Raw genomic sequence first — 23,695 nt, 5'->3', positions numbered from 1 at the left:
GAGTGCATGCACTTGTTTCCCAGGTAACATTCAGCCTGTGAGTATGAAGTGACAGCAAAATCTAGAAGTCCTTCAGGGCTAAATTAGAGGGCATCTGCTATAATGTAACTTCAAATTAAGAAAATTAGAATCCTGTTCAATGTTAGAGGTACTATGTCCTCTATTTATAAACCTATATTGTCACCAAACTTCTCGCGATTTACATGATTTGATGTTGTTTTCAGACTAAAGAACATTAAAACAGTGGTACGAATTGCTTGTAGGCTGAAGAATCATAGCAAGTGCAGCTGTTTTCGTGCTTCTGAAGTCTCACAGACATACTATAGAGCATGGAGGAAATGTTGATGGTCCTCTGATATTGTGTCACGTGGTCCTATTGTTTCTCTGTCAGAGGGAAATGATGGTTATCAGAACATGATTATGTCATGGCCCTGCCTTTGATGCCGAACAAAACAAAAAAAAAGTAGACCGTGATCCCCTCATTCCGTAGGTGGGGGGGGGGGGGGGGTAATATCATTGATGGGAGTGCAATAGTTTGGCTTGGGAGGTGGAGCTGGGGGTGGAGGTGGGGTGGGGTGGGGTGGGGTCAGGTCAGATCAGATAGGCCTGTAGACTCCTGAATCCAGCACCCCCGCAGGAACAGACAGGAAGTTATGGAATGTGGTCCCTAGTGGAACATAGACTCTCCAAGACAAGACCTGGAGTTATCTTTGTTAGACAGCGATCTTTGTTTTAAGGCTCCTCGGAGAGTCACACCGTGAAAACATGGACTCTTAAAGACACATAAACACACGCACACACAATGTGCAGGATGTTCATGAATCTCTACCCCTTAGTAACTCAAGACCGAGCTGATTAATAGCCTAGTGGAAAGATTTGCTAGTGTGTTTGTGCTTGTGTGTGTGTCTGTGGTGTGACTGGTTAGACACACTTGCGCTCTTATGACTGGTCAGTACTTGACCCATTGCAGGTGCATCCTCTTGCCCTCCATATAACACACACACACACACACACACACACTGATGGAACACAGGCAAACATGGATTTGTACACACCCGTAGCATGCTGTTAGAGTGCTATTATGGGCAGTGAAGTGCATTTTCCCTTTTGTAAGACTTTTTCCCTTCTCCTGTGTGTGTGTGTGTGTGTGTGTGTGTGTGTGTGTGTGTGTGTGTGAAAGAGAGAGGCGGGGGCAGTATTTTCTTAGTAGCAGAATTTCTCATTTTCTCATATAGTCAGACTGTTGTACATTATTGTGTCTGAGGATGAATAAATGTTTGAGTGGCAAGTTTTTGAAGCTGTAATGCTCATTAAACACTTAACAGCAAACATTTATATTTCTTCATATAATTATACTCATTTAAGTCCTCTCCTCCTTTCTCTCTCTTTGTCTCTCTCTTTCTCACTCTGTTTCTCTATCAGGTTGCTCAGTTCTATCAAACCAGGTCTCGTGAAGAAGATTAACAGACTTCCTACTCCCATCGCAGGCCTGGTGAGTGGACTTCTACATCCTCAGTAATAATAATCCTGTGTCATGTCTGAAGGACAGTGACTGACAGCCGCTCATCACTGCCTTTCATTCTCTCTGCTGTGCAGTAGTTTGTAACTTACTGTCAGTCAGTGAGTGTGTATGTCAATCAACATCTGATAACTAATTATACATAAAACACAGGACCCATATATGCATGCGTGCCTCTGTGTGTTTGTTTACAGGGCGTGCGTGTGTGTGTGTGTGCTTCCCTGGCATACACTAATATGTGAGTGTGTGAGTAGGTTAAATAGCGTGGTGTGGGGGGTTGGGGTTAGAATGGGAGAGAGAGGGAGAGCTGCTTGGTTCAGGATGGTAATGTGAGGAAGCTGTGGGACAGATGTACAGTCTGTCTGTGTTTCACTGACTTATTGAAACATCCATCGTCTGTTGCTGCCAAGAGCACTTTCAGAGGGAATGAGAGAGCTGCTGGGGTCTTATCCGGTTGGCTCTCTCTCACTGTGTCAAATATCTCATATCAAAGCAAAAGAGAGAGGAGGAGGAACACAATTAGAGAGGCCCCACTTTGCTTCTTTCCCTCCTCTCTCTCTCTCTGTCTCTCTCTGTTGTTTTTTTGACTTTCCTTTAATGGTGGTGTTTCACTGTAATTATTGCTCACGCACCGTGCTCCCCTCTCCACCATCCATACTCGTCTGCTTCTCTCTCTCTCTCTCTCTCTCTCTCTCTGCCACTTCAGCTGGGCATGTTCTGGCTCTTTGCTTTTCACTCTTAGCTGTCATTTTTTTGACTGTTGTGAAGAGCCAAGAAAAGATACAAAAATAAATTAGTCTAGGGACTTTAAGTATGTGGCATCCTTTAGTATCTCAGTCATTATTGCCCAACACCTGTAGAGAGACCTTTTTAAAGCTTCTAGATCCTCTTCAAGGATACAGCTATGAGCTTTAAACAAATGTTCATTGTGTGACGACAAAACATTTATCTGAGGGATATTTAAACATTTCAAAATTACAAGAGAAGATCAACAAATATTTATACAACAACTAGTTGGTCTGTATAGAGTTACAAATTCTTTTTGAGGTGTGCGACTGGCATTGTCAATATTTGTATGTCTTTACTCTTCTTGATGTACACTGTTGACATATTAGAGTACTGTAGAGCGGAAACATAATACTCATTTTTTAGATTTCTAATAAATTGTTACTAGCTCCATAAAGCAAAATTTTGTGAATAGGTAAAACCAGTCTCCTGTTTAGTGTTGAGGGTATTGCTAAGTCATTTGATGGATGTTCATATTAACATGAGTCTTTCACTTGTGTGATGAACTGCTTCCTCTTGGATGTTCGTGGAGTTCATTCCTGGGCTGCGGCTCCACTTTTTAGGCCTGGCCCTGTGTCCAGCCTCAGCAGAATCTACCTTCTGTTTTCTTTTCACTGCGTTCATTCTTTTTCTCCGCTCGCTTCGTCCTAAGATCCACTTACATCAATGGTGTGCCTGTGTATCCCTGGGTGGGGGGTGGAATGGGGATTTCCCCAGGTCCCCTGCTCCGCTCTGCTCACAACTCCTTAACACTGCAAGAAAACGAGTCTGTGTGTGTCTGTGTGTGGGTGTGTGTGTCTGTGTGTGGGTGTGTGTGTCTGTGTGTGGGTGTGAGGGGGAGGTTGTTTTTCACGTCACCTCGCTTGCAGTTGATACAGCCTTAAGTGTAATTGAAAAGGTCAAAGAAAGAGAGTAGAAGAAAGACAGAGGATGGAAAAAGTCCCTCACAGAGGTGGGAAATAAGAGCGAATAAGAAAGAAGGAGCATGGTGGGAAACAGACAGAGAGAGAGATAGAGAGTGTATCATTTGAGAGATAAACATTCAGAGAGATAGAGAAAATGAGAGGTAAAGATGTGTATTGTAGAACACAGTAAAAGTGTTTTTGAAGGAAGTTTTGTTTGGCCGGCCCATTTCCTCCGCAACCTCTCTCCCTCCTTGTCCGACCATCTTATCTTCCCTGGCCGCTAATCACAGCCGCTGCCCCTCCTATGGTCTTTAACAGGCATGGGTAATTACACGCCTGCATTCCTCAAAGCCCTCTCTCTGTCTCTCTCTCTCTTTCTCTCTCTCTCTCACACACACACACACACACACACAGTCCCCTGGCTATAATAACATCAGATTATCTTGTTACACTTTCAAAGCACGGCAGTACTGCTGCTGCAAAAGCAAGAGTCTCCCGTGTTTACCTGTCCTATTTTTTCTCACCATAACACACACACACACACAAACACACTCCTCAGTGTCTATGACACTAACTTGTGTGTACACTCGGTCTGGAGTGCCGGTCAACTTGTACTTTTAGAGGATTATCCAAATTCCCTGGTAATCCTGCCGTGATGCCGCTACTGTCGCAACGCCCTGTCCGATGTTTATTAGCATAGCATGTTTAAGCAGAGTAAAAGGGGAGAACGCTTTAAAACTCGACTCTTGTTCCACAGAAACAGGATTACTTAAACGTGAGCCTTATTAAAAGCATGTTCGAGCTAGCTTGTAAAAGTTTGTTTAGCTTTGGTGGTGTTTTTGAAACTAGAAGGCAATGGGAGTAATTAGCGAGGTGCAAACTGCATAAACAAGGAGGCCTGGTTGTTATCTTTGACATCGTAATAAAAAAAGGGCCACTCCTCCTTCCTTTTCCTGTTTTGGACTAATGGGAGTCTTGGCCTCATATGAAGCCTTTGGTGTTGTAACGAGAGCTTGTAAGTGTTATGGGTCTCCAATTAGCGCATTCTGTTCGCTCAAACTGTCATAGCACTACAGTGTTATTCAGGACAGATGACATCATCAGCGACGCGATACTCAAATTCCTGAGAAGTACATGACAAGTGCTTTTAGAAAATTACTATTGATGTCGAGATGCAGTGTAAAAAAAATGATAGGTTTTTTTTTTCAACATCTGAGAACCTTTTTCCACATAAAAAGGAGGTAAACTTTGAGATGTTACAAGCCAAATATTATGTCTCCAATGAGGTGTCCCAAAGAGCAATTTGGTGAGCTTACTATACATGCCCCTAAATCAGATCTCACTTATTTTCAGGGAAAATGAAAAAAAGTGCACCAAATGTGGAGAAATGTTGCTCTTCAATGTTTTGAATTCTTTCTTGACATCTCTTTTACTACCTATGTTTGCCCTTTTCTGCCCATTATTGTCTGTTGTTTTGCTTTGGTGACTGGAGCTGGGTTTGAGATGATGGCTTTGTGTTTGTACAGACGTCAAGAAAACGCAAGCTCCAACCTTCCCAGAGTACTGAAGTACTGTCAATCAACCACACACACACACAAATCTCACCAAGACACAATTTCCTCAGAATTTCACTGCTCTCTGCGTTTTTTTTTTCCTGTTCACCGATTACTCTCTGTTTTCGACCGTCAGCGTGTTTGTTTGCAAGGCTGTTATTCTTGGCCTCGGTACACACATTGGAAGAGGAGGGGGAAAAATCGCGGGAAGGAATTTTGTGCTTTGGTTGGGAACCTTGTTTCTTAAGCTTCAATGTCCTCTGATGTATTTCCCAAGAGCTATTGTTTCACTTTCCCCTTTCTCAAATCGACACATTTTTTTTCTTTTCTCCTTCTCTGTGTATTTCTTCTTTTTCATAATCCCTCAGTCAAAGCTAACTTGAAAATGTCACCACATTAGTGCAGTACTTGCCCAAATGTGGTATTGAAACTTTTGCACATGCAACTTCATAGCAGCGAGAATCATTTACACTTTCAACTCTTCTTATGAGGCTCGACTGAATCCGTTAAGTTACCCCAGCCTCACTCTACTGATGGTGGGCTGTGTGACTTTAGGATGAAATTAAATAAAGTGAGACAGGAAATATGGTATCAAGTGGGTCTCGATGATGAGGGATGAAGATTTGAGGTCTAATTTGCTGGTTGGTCTTTAGTGAAGCTATGGATCATAAATTCCAGTGTTGTCTTGTGATGTAGGTATCTATGGCTAATTTCTTCACACTGGTCCAGACTGAATCCCAAATACCAGCAATTTCTCTCTTCAAAGTTGGCATCGGGGTAAACTTTGAAAGAAATGGGCTTGAATATCTGTATCCAAAAACTGAACCCTCTCGCTTCTCATCCCAGCTGTCAGCTGTCTGAGATCTTCTGCTTTTAATTTGAATTTTTTCTGACTTCCATCTATCTGAGCTGCATAGAAGCTTTATTACAGCTCAAATCTCACCACACTCCACATGCCAAGACGGGATTCCAGTCTCCTGCAACCATGTTTTATTTAGGAGTATTCTGTATGTAATTTATCTTTGACCACAGGCAATTAACCAGTCAGTGAATGTGCCTGTCCTCGGTCCATCTGGAATTTTTTTACTCTCAGACTCAAAACACATTCTTCACCTGTGTTTACCTGTTTTGCCTTCCAATATAGCAGGGTTTTTTTGGGGTTTTTTTTTTGGTAATTTGTTTTAGTATCTCGGATGCACACATTTTCTCCTTTAGTCATTTGTATTTGTGCCGAACTCAAGTATGACAGCAAATCCTGTTATGTTAAAATTGCTTATATTGGTTTTGTCACAGATTCATACAGAATCCAGTTGAACAAAACGGAAATTGAAAATTAAGTTCACACACAGAGACCCATTATTGTCTGTTGTTTTGCTTTGGTGACTGGAGCTGGGTTTGAGATGATGGCTTTGTGTTTGTACAGACGTCAAGAAAACGCAAGCTCCAACCTTCCCAGAGTACTGAAGTACTGTCAATCAACCACACACACACACAAATCTCACCAAGACACAATTTCCTCACACACACACACACACACAAGCAGAAGATACAGTTTCCTCAGCAGGCTCATGTCAGAGAGGTGGTGTGATGATCTGAGTGATGAGGAATGATCAGGTCCACCTGCTTGGGTAGTGCAGGTAGTTAAACTGATGGTAAAAGCTGATTACAGTACAGGGCTGTGCATCCTCAGCAAGCAGAGGGGGTCGGGGGTGTTCATGGGGCGGCTCTAACCAGGTGAGCCCTCGTCCCCTGGCTTGTTTAACTGTATCCTTACAGCTTTGATGAATTGTGAAAAGACCGCTAAAGGACTATTAATACTAAGGAAAGGAATGTATTGCCTGATGGTTTTTGTGTATCGCTCCTCATCACATGTGTAGTTTCTCCTACTTGTATGGATGTCATTACATTAACTGACTTTTGCAAGTCATTCTTGTGACAACAGTGAAATGAAGATAGAATTGGTATAAGTTGCTCTTAAAACCTAAATTGCTTCTGAGAGGGACACAAAGAGGTTCATTGATGGCAAGTGGCTTCAGAATGAGTCTTAACCATACTGTGTTACTGCAGGAGACAACTGATACCCGTCCACAATGCTGTATTTGTGAACCCCTCGTACTCTGTGTGTGTGTGTGTTTGTGTGTTTGTGTGAGTGAGTGTGTGCATGTGTGTATGTGTGTGTTTGTCTCTGTATGCTTGTACGTGACCCAGTTAACATAAGGACATATGGCCTGCCCTCTTATATTGTCAGTACTTAATAGAGGGTGTAAACCTGTACTATTAGTAATGGGGGGGGGCAGTTTGGGTGGGGTTCTTTCTCCAGAGAAACAGAACCTTCACAAATGGACAGGAAGCTCAGAGGAGGGGCAGGGGGCTGTTGGTATGGCTCCAGGGGGAGGTCTTTTCTTTCTCTCTCTCTCTCTCTCTCTCTCTCTCTCTCTCTCTCCCTTTCTCTCTCTCACTCTCTCAAACATGAAAAAACTGCCCGTCCCTCTGAAAAATACGACAGCACAACAATCGTGACCGAGAGGAAACCGTGCCACCCTTCCAGGTCAGGGAGGGGGAGCCGGGAGGACGGGAGCTTTTCATGGGAGCTGGGAACCAGAGAGACTGAGAGAGAGAGAGAGAGAAAGGAGTGGAGGAGAGAAGAGAGGAGCTCAGGTTGCACATAGCAGACAAAAGACACTGAGACACCTGGTCTAAGCAGAGAGAGAGAGAGAAAGAGAGAGTTGGGAAGCTTACAGCACCTGAGAAGGTTGAGACGCTGAGAGCTGGACAGCGATTACTTCACTCAGCGAAAGAGAGTGGATGAAAGTGATACGAGAAGTACATGAAAGAAAAATACCAAGTGAAGGAGGTAGAAAAAGAGAGAATGTTTCTACATTTGTGTGTGTGTGTGTGTGGGTGAGAGAGAGAGAGAGAGAAAGAGAAAGAGAGAGGAGGGTGATTGGCAGTTATTGTAGAGCCAGCAGGCAATGAGAGGCCAAACCACTGGCGTCTTGTTGACTTTCTCTCTCTCTCCCTCTGTGTGTCCATGTGTGTATGCGTGTTTTTGCTGGGCTGTTGCTGTGTTGTGATTTCAAACTGCGGTACCCAGTGTGAACTTTCTGCTCTGTGTGTGTGTGTGTGTGTGTGTGTGTGTATGCGTGTGTGTGTGTGTGTGTGTGTGCGTGTGTGCGTGTATGTGTGCACGTTTATAGGATAACTTGACGTTGTTCCTGAGAGGTTGTGAGGAGCTGGGACTAAAGGGCTCTCAGTTGTTTGACCCTGGTGACCTTCAAGACACATCCACCCGCACCAACCACAAGTAAGACTCCTACCTCTCATCCTCTCCCTCTCTCTCTCTCCCTCTCTCTCTCTCCCTCTCTCTCTCTCTCTCTCTCTCATGCACTCTCATCCATTCTTCCTTTCTCATGAGTTTGACTTTTGTGTTGTCATTGTAAGTCAGAGACGCTTGTGAGTGAAGGTAACCAGTGTAAGATTAATGTAACATTTGTGAGGTAACTTCTACTTACACACAGTATTTGAACAGAGAGTCTATGCCTGTCTGAAATATTGGTTTAGAAAACTGCTGTTTCCGTTTCTGAAACTGACAAAAACGTGTGTACCTGTTTACGTGTGATCAGCAGAAATGTCACACTGTGTTTACTCCTCTTAAAGTGACACTCTGCCTTTAATTGAAATAAGTCTCTTGTTGGCCTGTTATGTTCCTAAGTGTCCTTTCTCTGTCTGTTTCTCACTGCATCCAGCAGATTATCTGCACATATCTTTTTGTGTTGTTATGTCACACCCTCTGTTTCCTGTGTGTGTGTGTGTGTGTGTGTGTGTGTGTGTGCGTGTGTGTGTGTGTGTGTGTGTCTGTGTGTGTGTGTGTGTGTCTGTGTGTGTGTGTGTGTTTCCTTTGCCTCTCTCTGTCTCTCTCTCTCTACTTTTTGAAAAGGTATTTTTCTCCTGAAGTTACGACAAACAGGTCGGATCAGAGCAGAGAAAGAGCGTTTTGTTTGTGAGATGCATGCTCTCATTTTCCAAAAATGTCCCAATCACGAGTTTGTGAATCTTGTTGCTAGGTAACAGTGTGTTGTCTCCTGTGAGGGATGGAGTGACAGTCCTGTATGGAGTTGGCTCCTAAGTACAGAAACTATAGTCAGTGACAGAAATGACTGAACTGGTTCTGTCAAGAGAAGACGAATAGAGTTTCGTATTCATGTGCACATCAGAAAAAGAATTTGTCAGTCTGTGTGTGTGCGTGTGCGTATATGTATTTCCACATATTCAGTTCTGAACACTGAACACAGAGTATAATGCTGAATGGGTATACAGTGTAGGTTTGTGCTGGAAGATTCGGGCTATTCTCAGTTTAAAGCGACTTTTTCTGATCCAACAACTCAATCAGAACTGTTGAGTTTTGCATTGTGCAGTAACTTAAGTTGACTAGTAACTTGAGCTGATTTGAAAGTAACAGAACTTACGAAAAACTCCATTAGTCTACTATATGTTATCTTGTGTTAGAATACTGCCAAACAGAGGTGTACTGTGAAACGCTGTGCTCTTAATAGCATGTTATATGTTGTCTTCCGTGATGAACTCAAAACCTTCAGATAATTCAAAACCTTACAGATAAATTTGTCAATGCCTTTAACAGGTGGCAAACACATTATCCCATTCAAAACCAGTGATCTGATTTGCTATCGGTTGTGTTAGCACACATGCACAGTAAAGGCTTTAGGGAATTGGAGCTTGTCCTTTTGTTCTGTCTTAAGTGAAGAATTTTGCATTTAGATATGTCTCTGCCTTTAATCATAAGTTCCTCTCATTCTTTCTCTTTCCTCAACCTGGAGGCATTTATTATCTTTGCTCCTGTCTTCTTGTCTTCATATCTTTCCGTTAACATCACTCTTTCCACTGGTGCTCCAGTTCTTGGAGTGAAGACAGCTCTATAAAGTGAGCAAAGAGTTGAAATATGAGGTCGTGATGTTTGTTGATGGAAACTGAGAGTTCTGTGTGACAAGTGACAGGCTGAGCAGTGGAGAGAGACAGACTGTGAAGACAGGAGAGAGAGCGAGAGAGATATCATGAAGAGTGATCTAATACTTTACGGAATCTGTGTGGTGTGGTAGTCTTAAGAATACCAAACTTATGTAAGCTTATGCAAGGAAGCTGTAAAGAAACAATCCATTCTCTCTCTCTCTCTCTCTCTCTCTCTCTCTCTCTCTCTCTGTGGTCAGGTGAGGTCAGTAGCAAAGGAAAGACAGAGCGAGTCACTGTTCTCATCTGCCCATGTATCTCTCACTGATTCATTCTCCCTCTTTTTCTCACTCTCTATCGGTTTCTCTCTCTGTCTCTCTTTCTTTCCTATTCTCACCCCCTTTCTGTCATCTCTAATCCTCGTGTTGTTCTCTCTCTCTCCCTCTCTTTGTCTCTCTCTCTCTCATACCTATCATCCTCTCTTTCATTTTCACACATCCTCTCAATTGCATTTACTCTTTTGTCTTGCTGTGTAGTGAGCAGAGACTTGAAGGGCAGCCAGCAGTGTTGTAATCAAGCATCAAGTCTTGCCTCTTGTTTCTCTTTGCAAAACCCTGACAAAAACCTTGTCAACAGACCAAATCTTGTTTCGAGCCCTTCAGTCACTCACCCAAAACTCACAAATGTTAATATATCACATCAGCAACACTGTTTATCAGGATACTTATCTGGCAAAAACACACCGCAATTATGACCCAATCATTTGGGACTATGAAGTGCCGCCCAGTGACTGCACTTCCATTATGATGATGTTTCCCAGATAAGACTTCATCCCATGACTGCAGAGACTAATGTGACTCTGTTTACAGCTACACCTCTCTTCGACGTTTTAAGCTTATCCAGTGTTCAGAGAATTCAGAGTTGAAAGAGGAAGAGCGTGTCAGGATGACAGAGAGAGAAAAATTTGCTCCTTGGTTCTTTTTTCTCCTGACTATGGCCTGAGGCTTCCTAAATAAAGTAGTTAAAATTGCAGGAGTGAGGAGCCACAGAGAGACAACGGTGGCGTCAGAAGTTGTGTGTGTGTGCGTGTGTGTATTTGTGTCTGTGTGCGTGTGTCTGTGTGTGCGTGTGTGCGTGTGTCTGTGTGCGTGTGTGTGTGTGTGTGTGTGTGCGTGTGTGTGTGTGTGTGTGTGTGTGTATGTGAAATGAAACACTGTTATTTTGGCTCTCAGGCGCACAGGGTAATTCCACTCTCTCTCATCTTGAAGTCTGTCTGTCTCACCTGACTTTTATTGGTATTGATATTGATTTATTGTGTATTATAACTGTTTTGAATGCTACTAATGGTGAGGTAATCTTTCTCTCTTTTTCTCTCTGTTCCTCTCTCTCTCTCTCTTTCTCTCTCTCTTTCTTTTTCTCTGTCAGAGGCTTCGAAAGCAGTAGGAAACTAAAGAATGTAAGTGAATGTTTTTGTCTGTTTGTCTGTTTATCTATGAGTTCCTGTTATTTTCAGCATGTGTGTATTTGTCTGTCACTATAAGTTTTACACGCAATCTATATCTTATTTCTGCAGTTTGTGCATTTTGTTGTGTTTTTACCTGGACTTTATACGGTTATGGTTGTGGTGTCATGTTCTGACAGATGACTCATTTGGTATGTAAAGGAATTGAGTTGTTTCTATGTAAATATTGAAGTTTCGCTGTGTCAGGGTTTTCATACTATATCAAACAATATCAGCATCATTCTGAGCGGAGTTTGTGGTTGAAAGAGTGGATTGTGTGGAACTGGTGTGACAGGTATCATGTTGTTTTAGAATGACAAGGTAGCCAACAAACTTGAACTTGGAACAACTGACATCAAGAACAGACCTGGGCTATGTGAACAGTTCACTCACAGCACGTGTGCTATCAGTCAGCAGGGCTGTGCTCGGGTAGGCTTTGCCTCTTGTCCAGACCTTGTTGCTTATTTAAGACTTTTGCATACCAACATTGTTCTTTCACAACAAGGGGACAATTTACTGAAGTTACACAGAGAGTTATGTGCACAATGTCTTGGCACTAGCAACACTGGCAGCAAAGTTATTAGGCAAGGCTTTTGTTCAATGGCCTTCTGACTGGTTTTGGACACACACGCTTAGGCACACACACACACACACACACACACACACAAACACGCACACACACAGAGACATGCACACATGCAGACACACATATTGCTGTCTTAGTGAAGACTGTCCTTTTGCAGTAAGACTGATAGGCCTAACCATAACCAAAATATCTTTTGGCTCTTTTTGTCTTCAAATTAAGAGGCACATTTTTTTTTTCACTGATGACCAGTACAATGTACTTACTTTAAAGGGTTTTTTTTACATACTCCTATAAATATGAGGACACATGAATTTGAAAAGTATGGGAAACATCTGTGAGGCTGTTGAAACATGAGTCACGAACTGGCCCTTTGCAGCCTAAAATTTCAAATGATAGCTTACAAAAATGTAATGAACTCACTCTTCAAGGACCGTCTGCGTCAATATTAGCCTTTTACTTTTAGGGCAAGGATTTTTTCATGGTTTTGATGTTTTAACTCTGTTTGATAGAGGGTAGAGTTTTCCAGTTAAAGTCATATGGCAGTAAGAAATGTGGTTTACTTTTTTCAGCATTTACAAAGTATTTTAAAGCATGAGTTGACCGTATTGTGTGTTAGCCATTGTGGCGACTTGTGGAAACTCTTGTCTCATTTGTACAGAAGCCTTTGGTAAACATAGAGTTGTGTTTGATGACACAGTCCTGCTAACAAAGCCTTGCTTTGTGTCCAAACAAACCACAAGAAAGCTTGTGTTAGAGTAATGGTGAGAACAGCATACGCTCTGTTTACAGCTTTATGTTGTCAAGAGAAATCACTGTTGTCGTGATGGGAATACGGCTGCATTTATGGAGGCATTGAAAATGGAGAAAAGTGTGTTTACCCTCCAGTGTTTTATGCTTATATCAATCCCAAATGTGTCATTTGTCAATCTGGAGTTGTGTATGTGTGGTCCTCGCAAACTCTACTGAATAAGGAAACTTTTGCCTTATTGAAAAAACATTAGCATGTGGAGTTTTCTCCAGGGTCACACTTAACTCCAGCAGTCAGCTTTTTCTCTCAAACGACGCAAACCCACAGCTATCAGATGTCTTTTGTTTTTGCTATATTGTGGTTTCGGTGTATAGGACTACACTGTAAACTCGCTATCAGTCGTGAAGACATGGAGCTGATGTCTAACAGGTGGTTCAGAATGCCAGCGCAGCCACGGGATAACGTAACCTCTGACAGTATATATGTCTGCTAGCTGTCAGATGCTCGCGCTCTTACAAACCTCTCTTTAAACCATGCTAGCCACACATGAAAACCTGTGTTACATGACATGCTGGATGTTTTATGAATATTTAAGCTCATCTTGAACACTGTTGAACACTTTGTATTTTTAAGCCTCCAGTTTTTACTATGAACAATTTGGCTTCATCCAGGGTGGTTGATAGTTGTTGATAGTGAAGCTTTTAGTGTTTATTTACAAATTAAATGGATTGAGTTGGGGATATAGGGGATGGATGGATGGATGGATGAGTGAAAGCATGTTTTCGTTATCTGTTTGGTTTGTTTAATCTGTCTGACCATAATCTACCTTCAGGTTCTGATCACGATTTATTGGCTGGGCCGGGCTGCCAACAGCTGTGCGACCTACAGTGGGCCCACACTGGACCTGAGGGAGTTTGAGGGGCTGCTGTCACAGATGCGCAAGGTACAGACAGTTAACACTGCCCTGTGATGCCTTCATTCACTGCCATGTACAGAGGGGTGATCCTGCCACTGCTGTCTGTAGATGTCCTTTGTGATTAGCGATTGATCGTTTGATTGATTCATGGATAGATTGGTTGATTGATGGATCGTGTGGAAGAACAATATGCATTTGGGGTACAAAAATTGCATTTTGTGAGGTTAAGGCTCTGTGATTTTCTCCAAAAGGCCTTTATTGAGCGTAAAGTTATTTGTCCTAGGAAGTCTGTGTTCAGTTGAACGGATATGTGGTATTAAAGAGAGATGGGCTGCAGTGTTCAGACAGAACCCTGACTTTAACTCGTTGGACCCTTTCTGGAGATGGGTGGACTGCTGTTTTCCCTGCCATTTCACTCCGCTTGAGTCAGTCATGGACCAGCCTCAAGTTTTCTCTCCAGAGATGATCTCAGGACACTGGACTCAACAACCAAACAACCAGGACTGAGGGCTTTTGTGAAACCCTTGGGAGGACACACACACACACACATGCACACATGCACGTTGCAATGGCCTCATTTAGAATGATGTCACACGGCTGCAATGTACTTCTCCAGCATGTCGTGCGTCCATCGTATAAAAGTCACAGTCTTTCTCTCTCTCTGTCTCTCTGTCTCTCTCTCTCTCTCTCTCTCTCTCTCTCTCTGTAGAGCGGTTCTCCAGCTGTGTAAAGGCCTGTGTAAGATTCTCGCTGTCTTGACAGAGGACAGTGTTTTATATGTGCTCTTGAGAGTCAGTGAAACTCATTTTAATCTCGGTGTGGAAGCGGCTGATGCTTTAATGAAAGACTCTCTTGTGTTTTGGTGACATGGCAAGCGGTCTCAAAAATGCTGACTCACCCTTCAGTGTGTGTTACCAGCCTCTAATCAACAAAAGCTATTTTTTTTTCAGGTTTCTGCCCCGTGTAGTAGCTGCTGTAGTGACTGGTTACAAGATTTTTATTTTTTTTAGTAAATGGACAGCTTTCCTCTCAGTAATTGCATTATTCCACTGCTTAGCCTGGTTTGTGTATTTGAGTTTGGTGGTTAGAGTTTTGTATGTTAGAGAGAGGGAGGGAGTGTGTATGTGTGTGTGTGTGTGTGTGTGTGTGTGCGCGTGTGTGTGCGTATGCGTATGCGTGTGTGTGTGTGCGTGTCCCTGTGTCTGTATGTGTGTGTGTGTGTGTGGGGGGGGGGGTCAGAGAGTGGACTGGGCCAATGGAAGGAATGCCTCTGTGACTGTGAACCGTCAAAGACAGTCATTGTGCGGTGAGACCCCCATCATGAGGGTCAGGCAGAAGTGCCCCCACATCCCCCCTCAGACAGGATCTACCAGAGAAAGACAGACAGACAGACAGACAGAGTAAATGAGAGATAATGAGAGGATATACAGAGCTGGTGAAGAGGGCTGGAAGTCTAAGTTAGGAGTGAGGAAAGAAGATGGATGAGACAGGAAGTGGTTGGGTAAGTGAGAAGAGGAAAAATGGAAAGAGAGAGAGAAAGAAAGAGAGAGGACAAAAAGAGAAATTTCTAAACAGACTAATGTGACTTTGTTATCATTACTTCATAGTTCATATTTCATAATTTGACCAGTAGTTTACTTCTGAATGTTCTCTCCTCTAGTGTGTATTTAGATAACTTTCTCTGTGCGTTAGTCTGATAGGACTTTCAAGACATGCCAATGTTTTACAAACAAGTATTTGTGTCTGTGTGTGTGTGCATACGTGTGTGTGTGTGTGTGTGTGTGTGTGTGTGTGTGCGTGCACGTGTGTGTTTGTATCAGGAGGCTGAAGATTGGGACAGCCCTAAACGTAGTATCAGGGACAGTGGCTATATTGACTGTTGGGAATCAGAGCGGAGCGACTCACTTTCTCCACCGCGACACGGCCGCGACGACTCCTTCGACAGCCTGGACTCGCTCGGATCCCGCTCCCGCCACACCCCTTCACCAGACGTCCTGGTCGCCCGCGGCAACAGTGATGGTGAGTGACAAGCCTAAAGAACTCTTATTACTCAAGTATCCACAGTCCATAAACCATCACAGCTATACATATTATATGCATGGTTTTGTCATCGTTCTGATCAGGTTATTTTAACCCAACTGTGCAAAGACCTTATGTTCAGAAAAAGGAGACAATTAGATTTCCCACATAGACAAAAACTGTTTCTTTCCATAGAGAGCATTAATGATGGAGACTGAAGATGTTGCTTTAGACCACAACTGATATTCAGTTTAATGTTAATATTTATGATTGGCAACTTGTATTATGTTAGCACAATACATTAATGCAGTATCTCTGTGTGTGAGGTCATGTGGCAGGGCTGAATGTGGACTGGTTTTAACATCTGTACTGCGGTGTCTGTGGTCTGTGGCTATCCACACTCAAATGTTGCGAGCAGATCAGAATGCTGTTGTCATTGGTTACGCTCCTTTGAGGCCTGTTTCAGCCTCAGAAAAAAAAAAGGCGTGAAAAGAGGGAGAGAAAAAGGGAGGAGAGAGAGAGACCGCTGAAAGACTTCAAATGTAGTTTGATTGTGTTTGAAGGTGAAGACAGATAACAGAGCTTGGGCTTGCCTGTCTCGCAACACAAGGCCTCTCTTCACTGTGTGCTACCAATCAGAAAACGCAACGACAATGTTGATGGATTTTTTTTTTTTTATCTTAGTGTAGATGCAGCCTGACCACCCATCACCCCCTGCCCCCTCCACACTCACACAGACAAACACACTCACACACACACACACACACACCATGACACACCTCAACTTATTCCCTTACTCCATTAATGGTTTTGAAGCTTCTGTATAATCTGGTTTTGTTACACTCGTGGGCTAAATGAAGCTGAGGGTTCAAGTGCTGAGTCAGAAAACTTCAAGTCGACAAGACTCAGTTCCTGTGCAGACACACACATAGACACACACACGCACACAAACACACACACGCACACAAACACACACAAGGAAGAGTAGATATTCTGTTTCTCTGTTCTAAATATATCTGTGAATTTGTGAGTATGGTCCCTCTGGATTGTTGTTTTGCAGTGAGCACAGGGAGTGTTGGAGACACTTTCTGCCCATGAAAGATTTTTACCTCCGTGATTGCTTCCAGGACTATATAAACCAAACCAGACAACCAAGACAGGCACTGACCACAGTGAAACTGCAGTCCAGGGTTTACTCATACAGGCAGTAGACTCTCTCTCTCTCTCTCCCGCTCTCTCTCTCTCTCTTTCACTCTCACACACACACATACTGTCACTCTCTCTCCCTCGTTTACTCTCTCTCACTCACTCTCTCCTCTTTGTCTCTCCCTCTTTCTCCTCTTTTCTCTCTTCACTTTTCTCTCTCTCTGTAATGTTTAAGGTCTGTAGCAGAGACCAGGCTTATGTTGGGTTTTGTTTGTTTTATTGTGATGATAATTGTGTGGTTCTATACTGGTCTGTTTTGTATGTGATTATGTCTAATTTAAGTATCATAAAGATGATAACTGGTAGACCTTTTCTTTAAAGGCAAACCTCACACAGTGTGCTAAGTATGGTAAATATTGTCAAAGTATCCAAACAATATCCAGTCTCTGTAATCGATAATTATATGCATAAAGTCTGTGTTTGTGTGCATGTTTGTGTATGTGTGTTTGTGTGCATGTTTGTATGTATTTGTGTGTATGCGCGTGCATGTATGTGTGCATGAGTGTGTTTGCGTGTGCGTGTGTGTGTGTGTGTAATTTGTGCTATTTTACACATGTTAGCACTGTAAATATTTTATGAAAGTGGAGTTGACTCATAAACAGTTTTTAGGGGTATTTATGTGTGCCGTTGAAAGTAGATTTGGAGAGATAATTATAACTTGGCAGAATATGATGAAGAGTTTTATAATGTCATTCTGCACATAAGTCACTTTAGTAAGCAGTTGTGAGCCATGAAATAAAATAAGGCTACCCCTTCTGAATTTAACAAGGTCATATAAAAAGTTTACAGTCTTTCGTTAAGTAATGAGGCCATACTTTCTGTAGAGAAGATCTGTAGCATGTTGAGGAAAGTCAAAATTTCCTGTTTTGGTCAGATGGTGTTTTAGTCAGGAGGGAAATAGAGGGGAAGTTGACGTCTTTCCAGTTGAAAATGCCTCATTTTCCAGCTTGTTGTTGAGTTTCTTTTGGTCTGTAAATAAACGGTCACCCATTTTCACAGGAACACATAAGACCGGCCAATGTGAAGCTTAATTAGTTATTAAATCTTCATAGCTCTTTGGAGTAGTGAAACAGGAGTGCTTGAACCATTTTAAAAGGTCTGATAATAATTCAAACAATATCAATTTGAGAATATTGGAATGGCAAAATACATTGTTCTGTCGGGAAATCCTCCCTCTCCTTATTTGCAGTCAGTTTCTTTATAATGAGAAACTGTCTTTGTGTCTGCTCTGTGTTGCTTGTCTACTCTCCTGCTGTTTCACTGCATGCCTCACTGTGGGTCAACTGTATTTGAGACGGTATAACTTACCACAGGTCAGCTGCAGTGGACTAACATTTCACTGAACCCATTCCAAAACTGATGTGAGACCAGATCTTATGGTCAAGGGAGCTTTTGATTACATGAAAGACCTTCTAATTATGAGTGTTTACCCAAAACAAACTAGGCACTTGGTGACCCTCCAGTCTGAGACTTTGGGTATCTATTTGAGTAAATTTTGTCTCATAGCTGAGAGGGGATTGCAGGAACAGTCAAGAGCAAACTACAGTCAGTTCAAACTCTTCCACAAAAATGTATTGAACCCTGACTATTGGATTTTTTTTTTCTTGTTTGGGACATCATGTCAAATGAGTCATGGTATGAGAAGAAATCGTTAAAAAAAAAAAAAAAAAAACATTTTACCACTTCTTTTAGGGAAGATTCTCTTCTCTTCTCTTCTTTTCTCTTCTCCAGTGCCATAACACATATAGTCCATTTAACTGTATAGACCATGGCTTTAATTTGGTTTGTGGGCATGCTCCTGTGGGTTAAGCATGTCATTGACATAGCACTCTGCTTACACGTGTGTGCTCCGACATTTCACCTGTGTAGGTTCCGTATGTTTCCCACTGTCCATCTAATAGTTCAGTAATGCTACACATAGGTCCCACTCAGACTCCACGGAGTCACACAGCGGTTACATAGATTGCATGGTTGGATCTGTCTGTTGGAGACTATAGTCAGGGATTTCATTTTTCATATAAAATATATGGGATACTCCCTTGAGCTAACTCTTGTCAGTCATTCTGGTCTGTCCTGACAGAAATTCAGCAGAAAATTCTCTTATCTGTGTTTGATGTAAACCATGCAGTGGTATATCCTTCCATCAGAGCGGGTTTGTCAGTGCCAGAGAGAGCAAGACATGTGGAGAACAGGTTGCTGAAGAATGTGCGGTAGGGTGAGAAATGAAAAAGAGAGAAAGAGTGGTGTGTCTCTTAAAATCCAGGTGCATTTGAAGAGCCAGTAGCCTTCTCAGAAAATGTTCACATGTATGAGGTCTGATTTTCAGCTATGTGTGCTTAAGAGGAGTTTGGAGTTGATGAAAGTACATTGTTTCTGTGAATCGTTATCTCTGGTCTTTTTCAAGAGATGTAATGGATTTTTAGGTCAACTGTCACTTTTGGTTTTCCTTCAAAGAGCAGTAGATGTCCATCTATCCATAATATCATCCAAACATTTGATTAGACCAAACCTTTATGACATTTCTTGTCTTAAATTATTCTTTCCTTTATAAATTATGTACAGCTGGAGAAGTTCTGTTCTGTGTTTTGTTCTGTTTTGTTTGTGGTTAGAATGCAGTTCGTGCATTGGTGTGCAGTGTTTGGGGCAGTGCTGAGAACAGAGGTGGTGACCAAGGTGTCTGAGTGATGCTAGCTTCAAAAAGTCTCTCCATTTTCATCACAGTCTCCAATATGTATCTTTTGCCCTGAAATCAGGTCTTATTTCGCAGGAATGATATTAAGTAAACACAGAAATCCACTGAGGTTCCCAGATTGGATAAGTCAGTGGTTCTTCTCATTCTTGTGTGTATACTGTTAACACTTGTTAATGATTTTCACGCATAGGCCGCGGTAGCGACTCAGAGTCGGACGTCCCCCACAGAAGGATACCGGATGTGCGAAAGGATGACATGTTGGCACGCCGAACCTCATGCAGCGAGCCCCGCACAGCCATGCCTTTCAACCAGTTCCTACCCAACAAGAGCAACCAGACAGCCTACATGCCCACACCGCTACGCCGCAAGAGAACCGAGAGAGAAGACAGCCGCAAGAGCTGGAGCAACGCCTCCTCACCTATAGGAGGAGAGAGGCCGTTCAGGTAACTGTGACGACCACTCTGACACTCTGACGTGTCATCGCTGTTTGTTTACCTCTAGTGGGAGAGATTGATTTACTGTAACTAAGGCAACTGGTCTGTCATACATAACTATGCTGTCAGTGTGCGCTGTCAACCAACTGGAGGAGAGAGGTTTTGCAGGTAAATATGGCGACCAGTCTTGCAGTCGATGAAATATGTCATTATGTTTTCGGTGCCCAGTCATCTCAGCTGTTACATAAGTTAGCCAGTCTATCAGCGTAATATGTAACCATGGTGACTGTGCCCTTCTTAGTGTTAGCTGACAGGTCTGTGGGATATCCCAGCCAACCTGTTATTATTACTCCTCTAACCCCTGTAACTGCTGCAGGCGTATGAAAGTGACTGGGTAAGAAGTTGTTTGTTTTTCTGTGGGTGTAGACACTGAGCTGCAGTGGGGATTGATTGAGAGTGGAGCAAAGCTGAATCTGCTCAAGACAAAAGCCTTTTGATTTCATAGCGGTAAGGGAGATGGCCTAATTAATGGAAGGTTATGGGTTTGAAGTCCAAACATGACTTTTCACTGCTCATGTGCATTTGAGAAAGGCACTTAACCCTAGGACTGCTGCTCAGGTCTATCCCCTCTGTCATATAGAGTAATCATTTTAAGTTGCTTTGGAGAAGAAGCTCAGTTAAATAAGCAAAATTCCCCACAATATGTATTTTATGTAACCTTTGGTTTAATCACATTTTAATGAATTTGCTTATTTTATTTCATTCATACCTTACTCAGTATGGATGAGTGGATGGGATTGTATTAGCACTTATTAGTGGGTTGTTAGCAGGCTGTTCACAGCACAGACTTTATTAGCTGTGGAGTGAGCTTCAGTTATTGTTTATGACACTCCTCCTCAATCCATGCATTTTACCATAGCAACAGACTCAAGGCCCCACTCTTTGGCAAAAACTCGCAGACAAAATAAAGACTAAAGAAAATTTATCGTAGCCAAGATATGTAAAGAAAGTGTTTTGGGATGGACTGTCTTCTTTTCCTTTACGCCGAGCCCCTCAACAGTCTTCCTCATTGCCAAGTTCAACATAGCACCTCAAAAAAACACCAAGACCCCGCCAATTTTCCCTCACGTCTTCACATTTTGGGAAAGATCTAGAGACTGGGGAATATGTTCTTCACTGATTGGAAACATCATTGGGAGTTAGGCTAAGAAGAAGGGAAAGTGGGGGGCGGGGGCCTCTTTTTTTTTTTTTTTTTGTTTTGGTTTTTTTTCCTGTCTTTTTTTACAGTAGTGGTATGAGGGGAGAGGTTGATGTAGAACAGATGTGTTAGGATGGTGTTAATTGGATGGAGACTGATCTCTACCAGTGCTGTGGAACACCCCACCCCATCCCCAAGAATGCTTTTTCTGACCACTTTTCCTTTCCCCAGGAAAGCATTCCTCCCCTCTTTTCCAGTATGTTTTTAACTGGAAATGTGTGTCCACTGACAGGGGAAAAAGACCATAACTTGTCCTTCGCTAGCTCTGTATGTGCAAAGTATTTTGAGAAATGAAGTGCATGGTATTTCTATGCAGCCAGTATTTGGTATATAGTTAGTGGACTTTTAGTTATGTTAAATAAGGTTTAAATAGGCTATTTAAAATCCTGTTGACTGATCAGAATCTTTCATTGGTAAGTTAGAGAAGAGGATGAATAAAGAGTTCATTTATAATTAAAGTGTGCTCTGACATTGCTGTTGTTGTGTGTGCGTGTGTGTGAGAGCGAGAGAATGCTTATGTACCATTTTTCTGATTATAGTGGGCATGCATGTAATCGTACAAGTCGTAAATGGATTTATGACTTAATGCATTTTGTTATTTTGTCATCGTGTAAATTTTCATCCATGAAAACTTTTGCTGATGTTGTCTCTGCAGAATTATTTTTTTCATCTCTTTAAATGTTTTGAGAGCAATACATCTGCATTATTATGTCTTTTGGCTGTCTCATTTCCTTTTTTTTTTTTTTTTTTTCCTTTCCCTCTTGCAACCTTCCTGTAATGTGATGGTGAATTCCCTCTGTCCTCATGTCCTCACGTTTTTTTTTTTCCATTGTGTGGTTTTGTTCCCCATCGTGTCCACGGCTTGTTATGGTCTGTGCCGTGGTTGTCTGCCTCGTGATTATGTCATTTGATTGTGTCGTGGTTGTGTTTGTTTGTTTTTTTTGCTGTGCTGTGGTTATGTAATGTAGTGCAAGTAACTCCCCAGTATTAGAGCAGTCAGCAGCAGTAACCACTGTAGAACCCTGCTCATCAGAACTTCCCTCCAGAAAACGTCACTCTAAAAGCTCCCGCCCTAATCATGCCCGTCTTAAAAACTCCCATCTAGAAGATTCTCCACCCGAACAACCTCAGACTAAAACCCACCAACCCTCAGTTATCCTCCCAAACCCACCACTATTGTCTGAACCCCAACCCCAGCAGCATAATCAGGAACAGGAGGAGAAGGAGGAGAGCGAAAATGAGGATGAACAGGCAGACGGTCCCCAGATCACATCCGGCGTGAAGAGAGCAAACACGGACCGAGGTCCCGGACTCTCTCCCGCTGAGCGCCCCAAACCAGCTGTGAGTGGGGACGAACCTGCATCTCCAGATGTGCAGCCACAATTGCCAGCTAACGCTCAGCAAACTGACCCAGACGCGCTACAACAGCTGACCGTCACCACAGAATCAAGGTGCAGAAAGGCCCCTCCAACAGTTAACCCTGCCCCTTCACATTCAACCTTTAACTCTGCCCCCTTCACATTCAGGGCTGCAGGGCCCTTGCCCTACCTGTCTGACGAGCTCAGTGTATTGCACTATATTCAGCATTAATGAGTATGAAGAACTACATTCACTGTTGCTGCAGGACATAAATGTTTGAAAAGCTTTCCATAACAAAAAAAGCCCATCAGATTAGAAACAGTATAACTCTGTTTTTGCTGTTCTGCTTAAGTAAATGAAAGCTTGTGGAACTGTCAGAATAATAAAATGTTCCTGTTTTCATGACAAGAAATGATATACAGTCGGCTGATTTGACCACAAATACAGTTTAAAAGCTGGATGGTCTGTATGTTAGTGTTGGAGCTGTGTTTGACTGAATTTATGTTTAACCGACTGTTTTCGATGTGTTCCCTCTACTGGATAAAACTGTACTCGCGTTAAAAGAGCAGTGCTCTGTGATGTGTGTCTGGACCATTGTCCCTGGGAGGTCTGAATACCATTCCAGGGTTGCTGTTGTGAGATCCAGAACTTTCTCTGTGGCTGGTTCTAATGGTTCTCTCTCTCACAGACGGAACCTGAACCAGCTGTTTGGGTTGGAGCCCTTTGGTTGTCTGGCATTTTGAGATGTTTGTGGTCTAATTTATGTCAGTGACAAGAAGAATCAGTGTTTTTTTCCAGTGAAAGAGTGTGGATGGAGTAGATTAACTGTTGGAGGGAAGGGGTCTAGATTTATAATGTTGGTCAAGAAAAGGGCTAAACGCCTTGATCTCAAGGCCCGAAAAGGTCAAATTCTGGTGCATGGTCATGATGTGAATCTAGAGGACCTACAAAAGGTGCTTGAATCTGAATAGCGAGATTCATAGAGTATCTATGGCAGCCATAGTCTCTTGAAGGAGCAAATCACTTTTCATGCTAGACAAGTGTTACCTTAGTAACCTGGAGGAACTTAAATGTCACCGTGTGCCGACCAAATCCGATGCTTTCCAGTTCTTCCATCTTTTGTGACTATTCTCCGAGACCTCACTCAGATATACAGTTCACTAAACACAGACTGCCTCACTGTGTTCCATCATTGTGTTCCAATGTTCCATCGCACTCGCTGTACAACACTGTGCAGTACTCGTTCACATC

General features: G+C 42.6%; 1 protein-coding gene across 2 annotated transcripts in view; it reads left to right on the top strand.

Moving 5' to 3' along the window:
- limch1b (LIM and calponin homology domains 1b) overlaps positions 1–23,695 on the top strand; it is a 71,648-nt gene that overhangs the window by 30,472 nt on the left and 17,481 nt on the right. Inside the window, exons 3-8 of one of the 2 annotated variants that reach the window (XM_030776009.1) lie at positions 1,423–1,492; positions 7,961–8,067; positions 11,151–11,181; positions 13,393–13,503; positions 15,297–15,495; positions 19,584–19,836. In XM_030776009.1, the coding sequence (XP_030631869.1) occupies positions 1,423–1,492; positions 7,961–8,067; positions 11,151–11,181; positions 13,393–13,503; positions 15,297–15,495; positions 19,584–19,836 (771 nt within the window). Of the gene's footprint in view, positions 1–1,422; positions 1,493–7,337; positions 7,618–7,960; positions 8,068–11,150; positions 11,182–13,392; positions 13,504–15,296; positions 15,496–19,583; positions 19,837–23,695 lie in introns of those variants that run through there. The other variant, XM_030776017.1, reaches the window with a different exon arrangement.

Source organism: Chanos chanos, chromosome 1, assembly GCF_902362185.1.
Source record: "Chanos chanos chromosome 1, fChaCha1.1, whole genome shotgun sequence".
Taxonomy (NCBI): Eukaryota; Metazoa; Chordata; class Actinopteri; order Gonorynchiformes; family Chanidae; genus Chanos; species Chanos chanos.
This window is presented reverse-complemented; position numbering and strand designations above follow the sequence as displayed.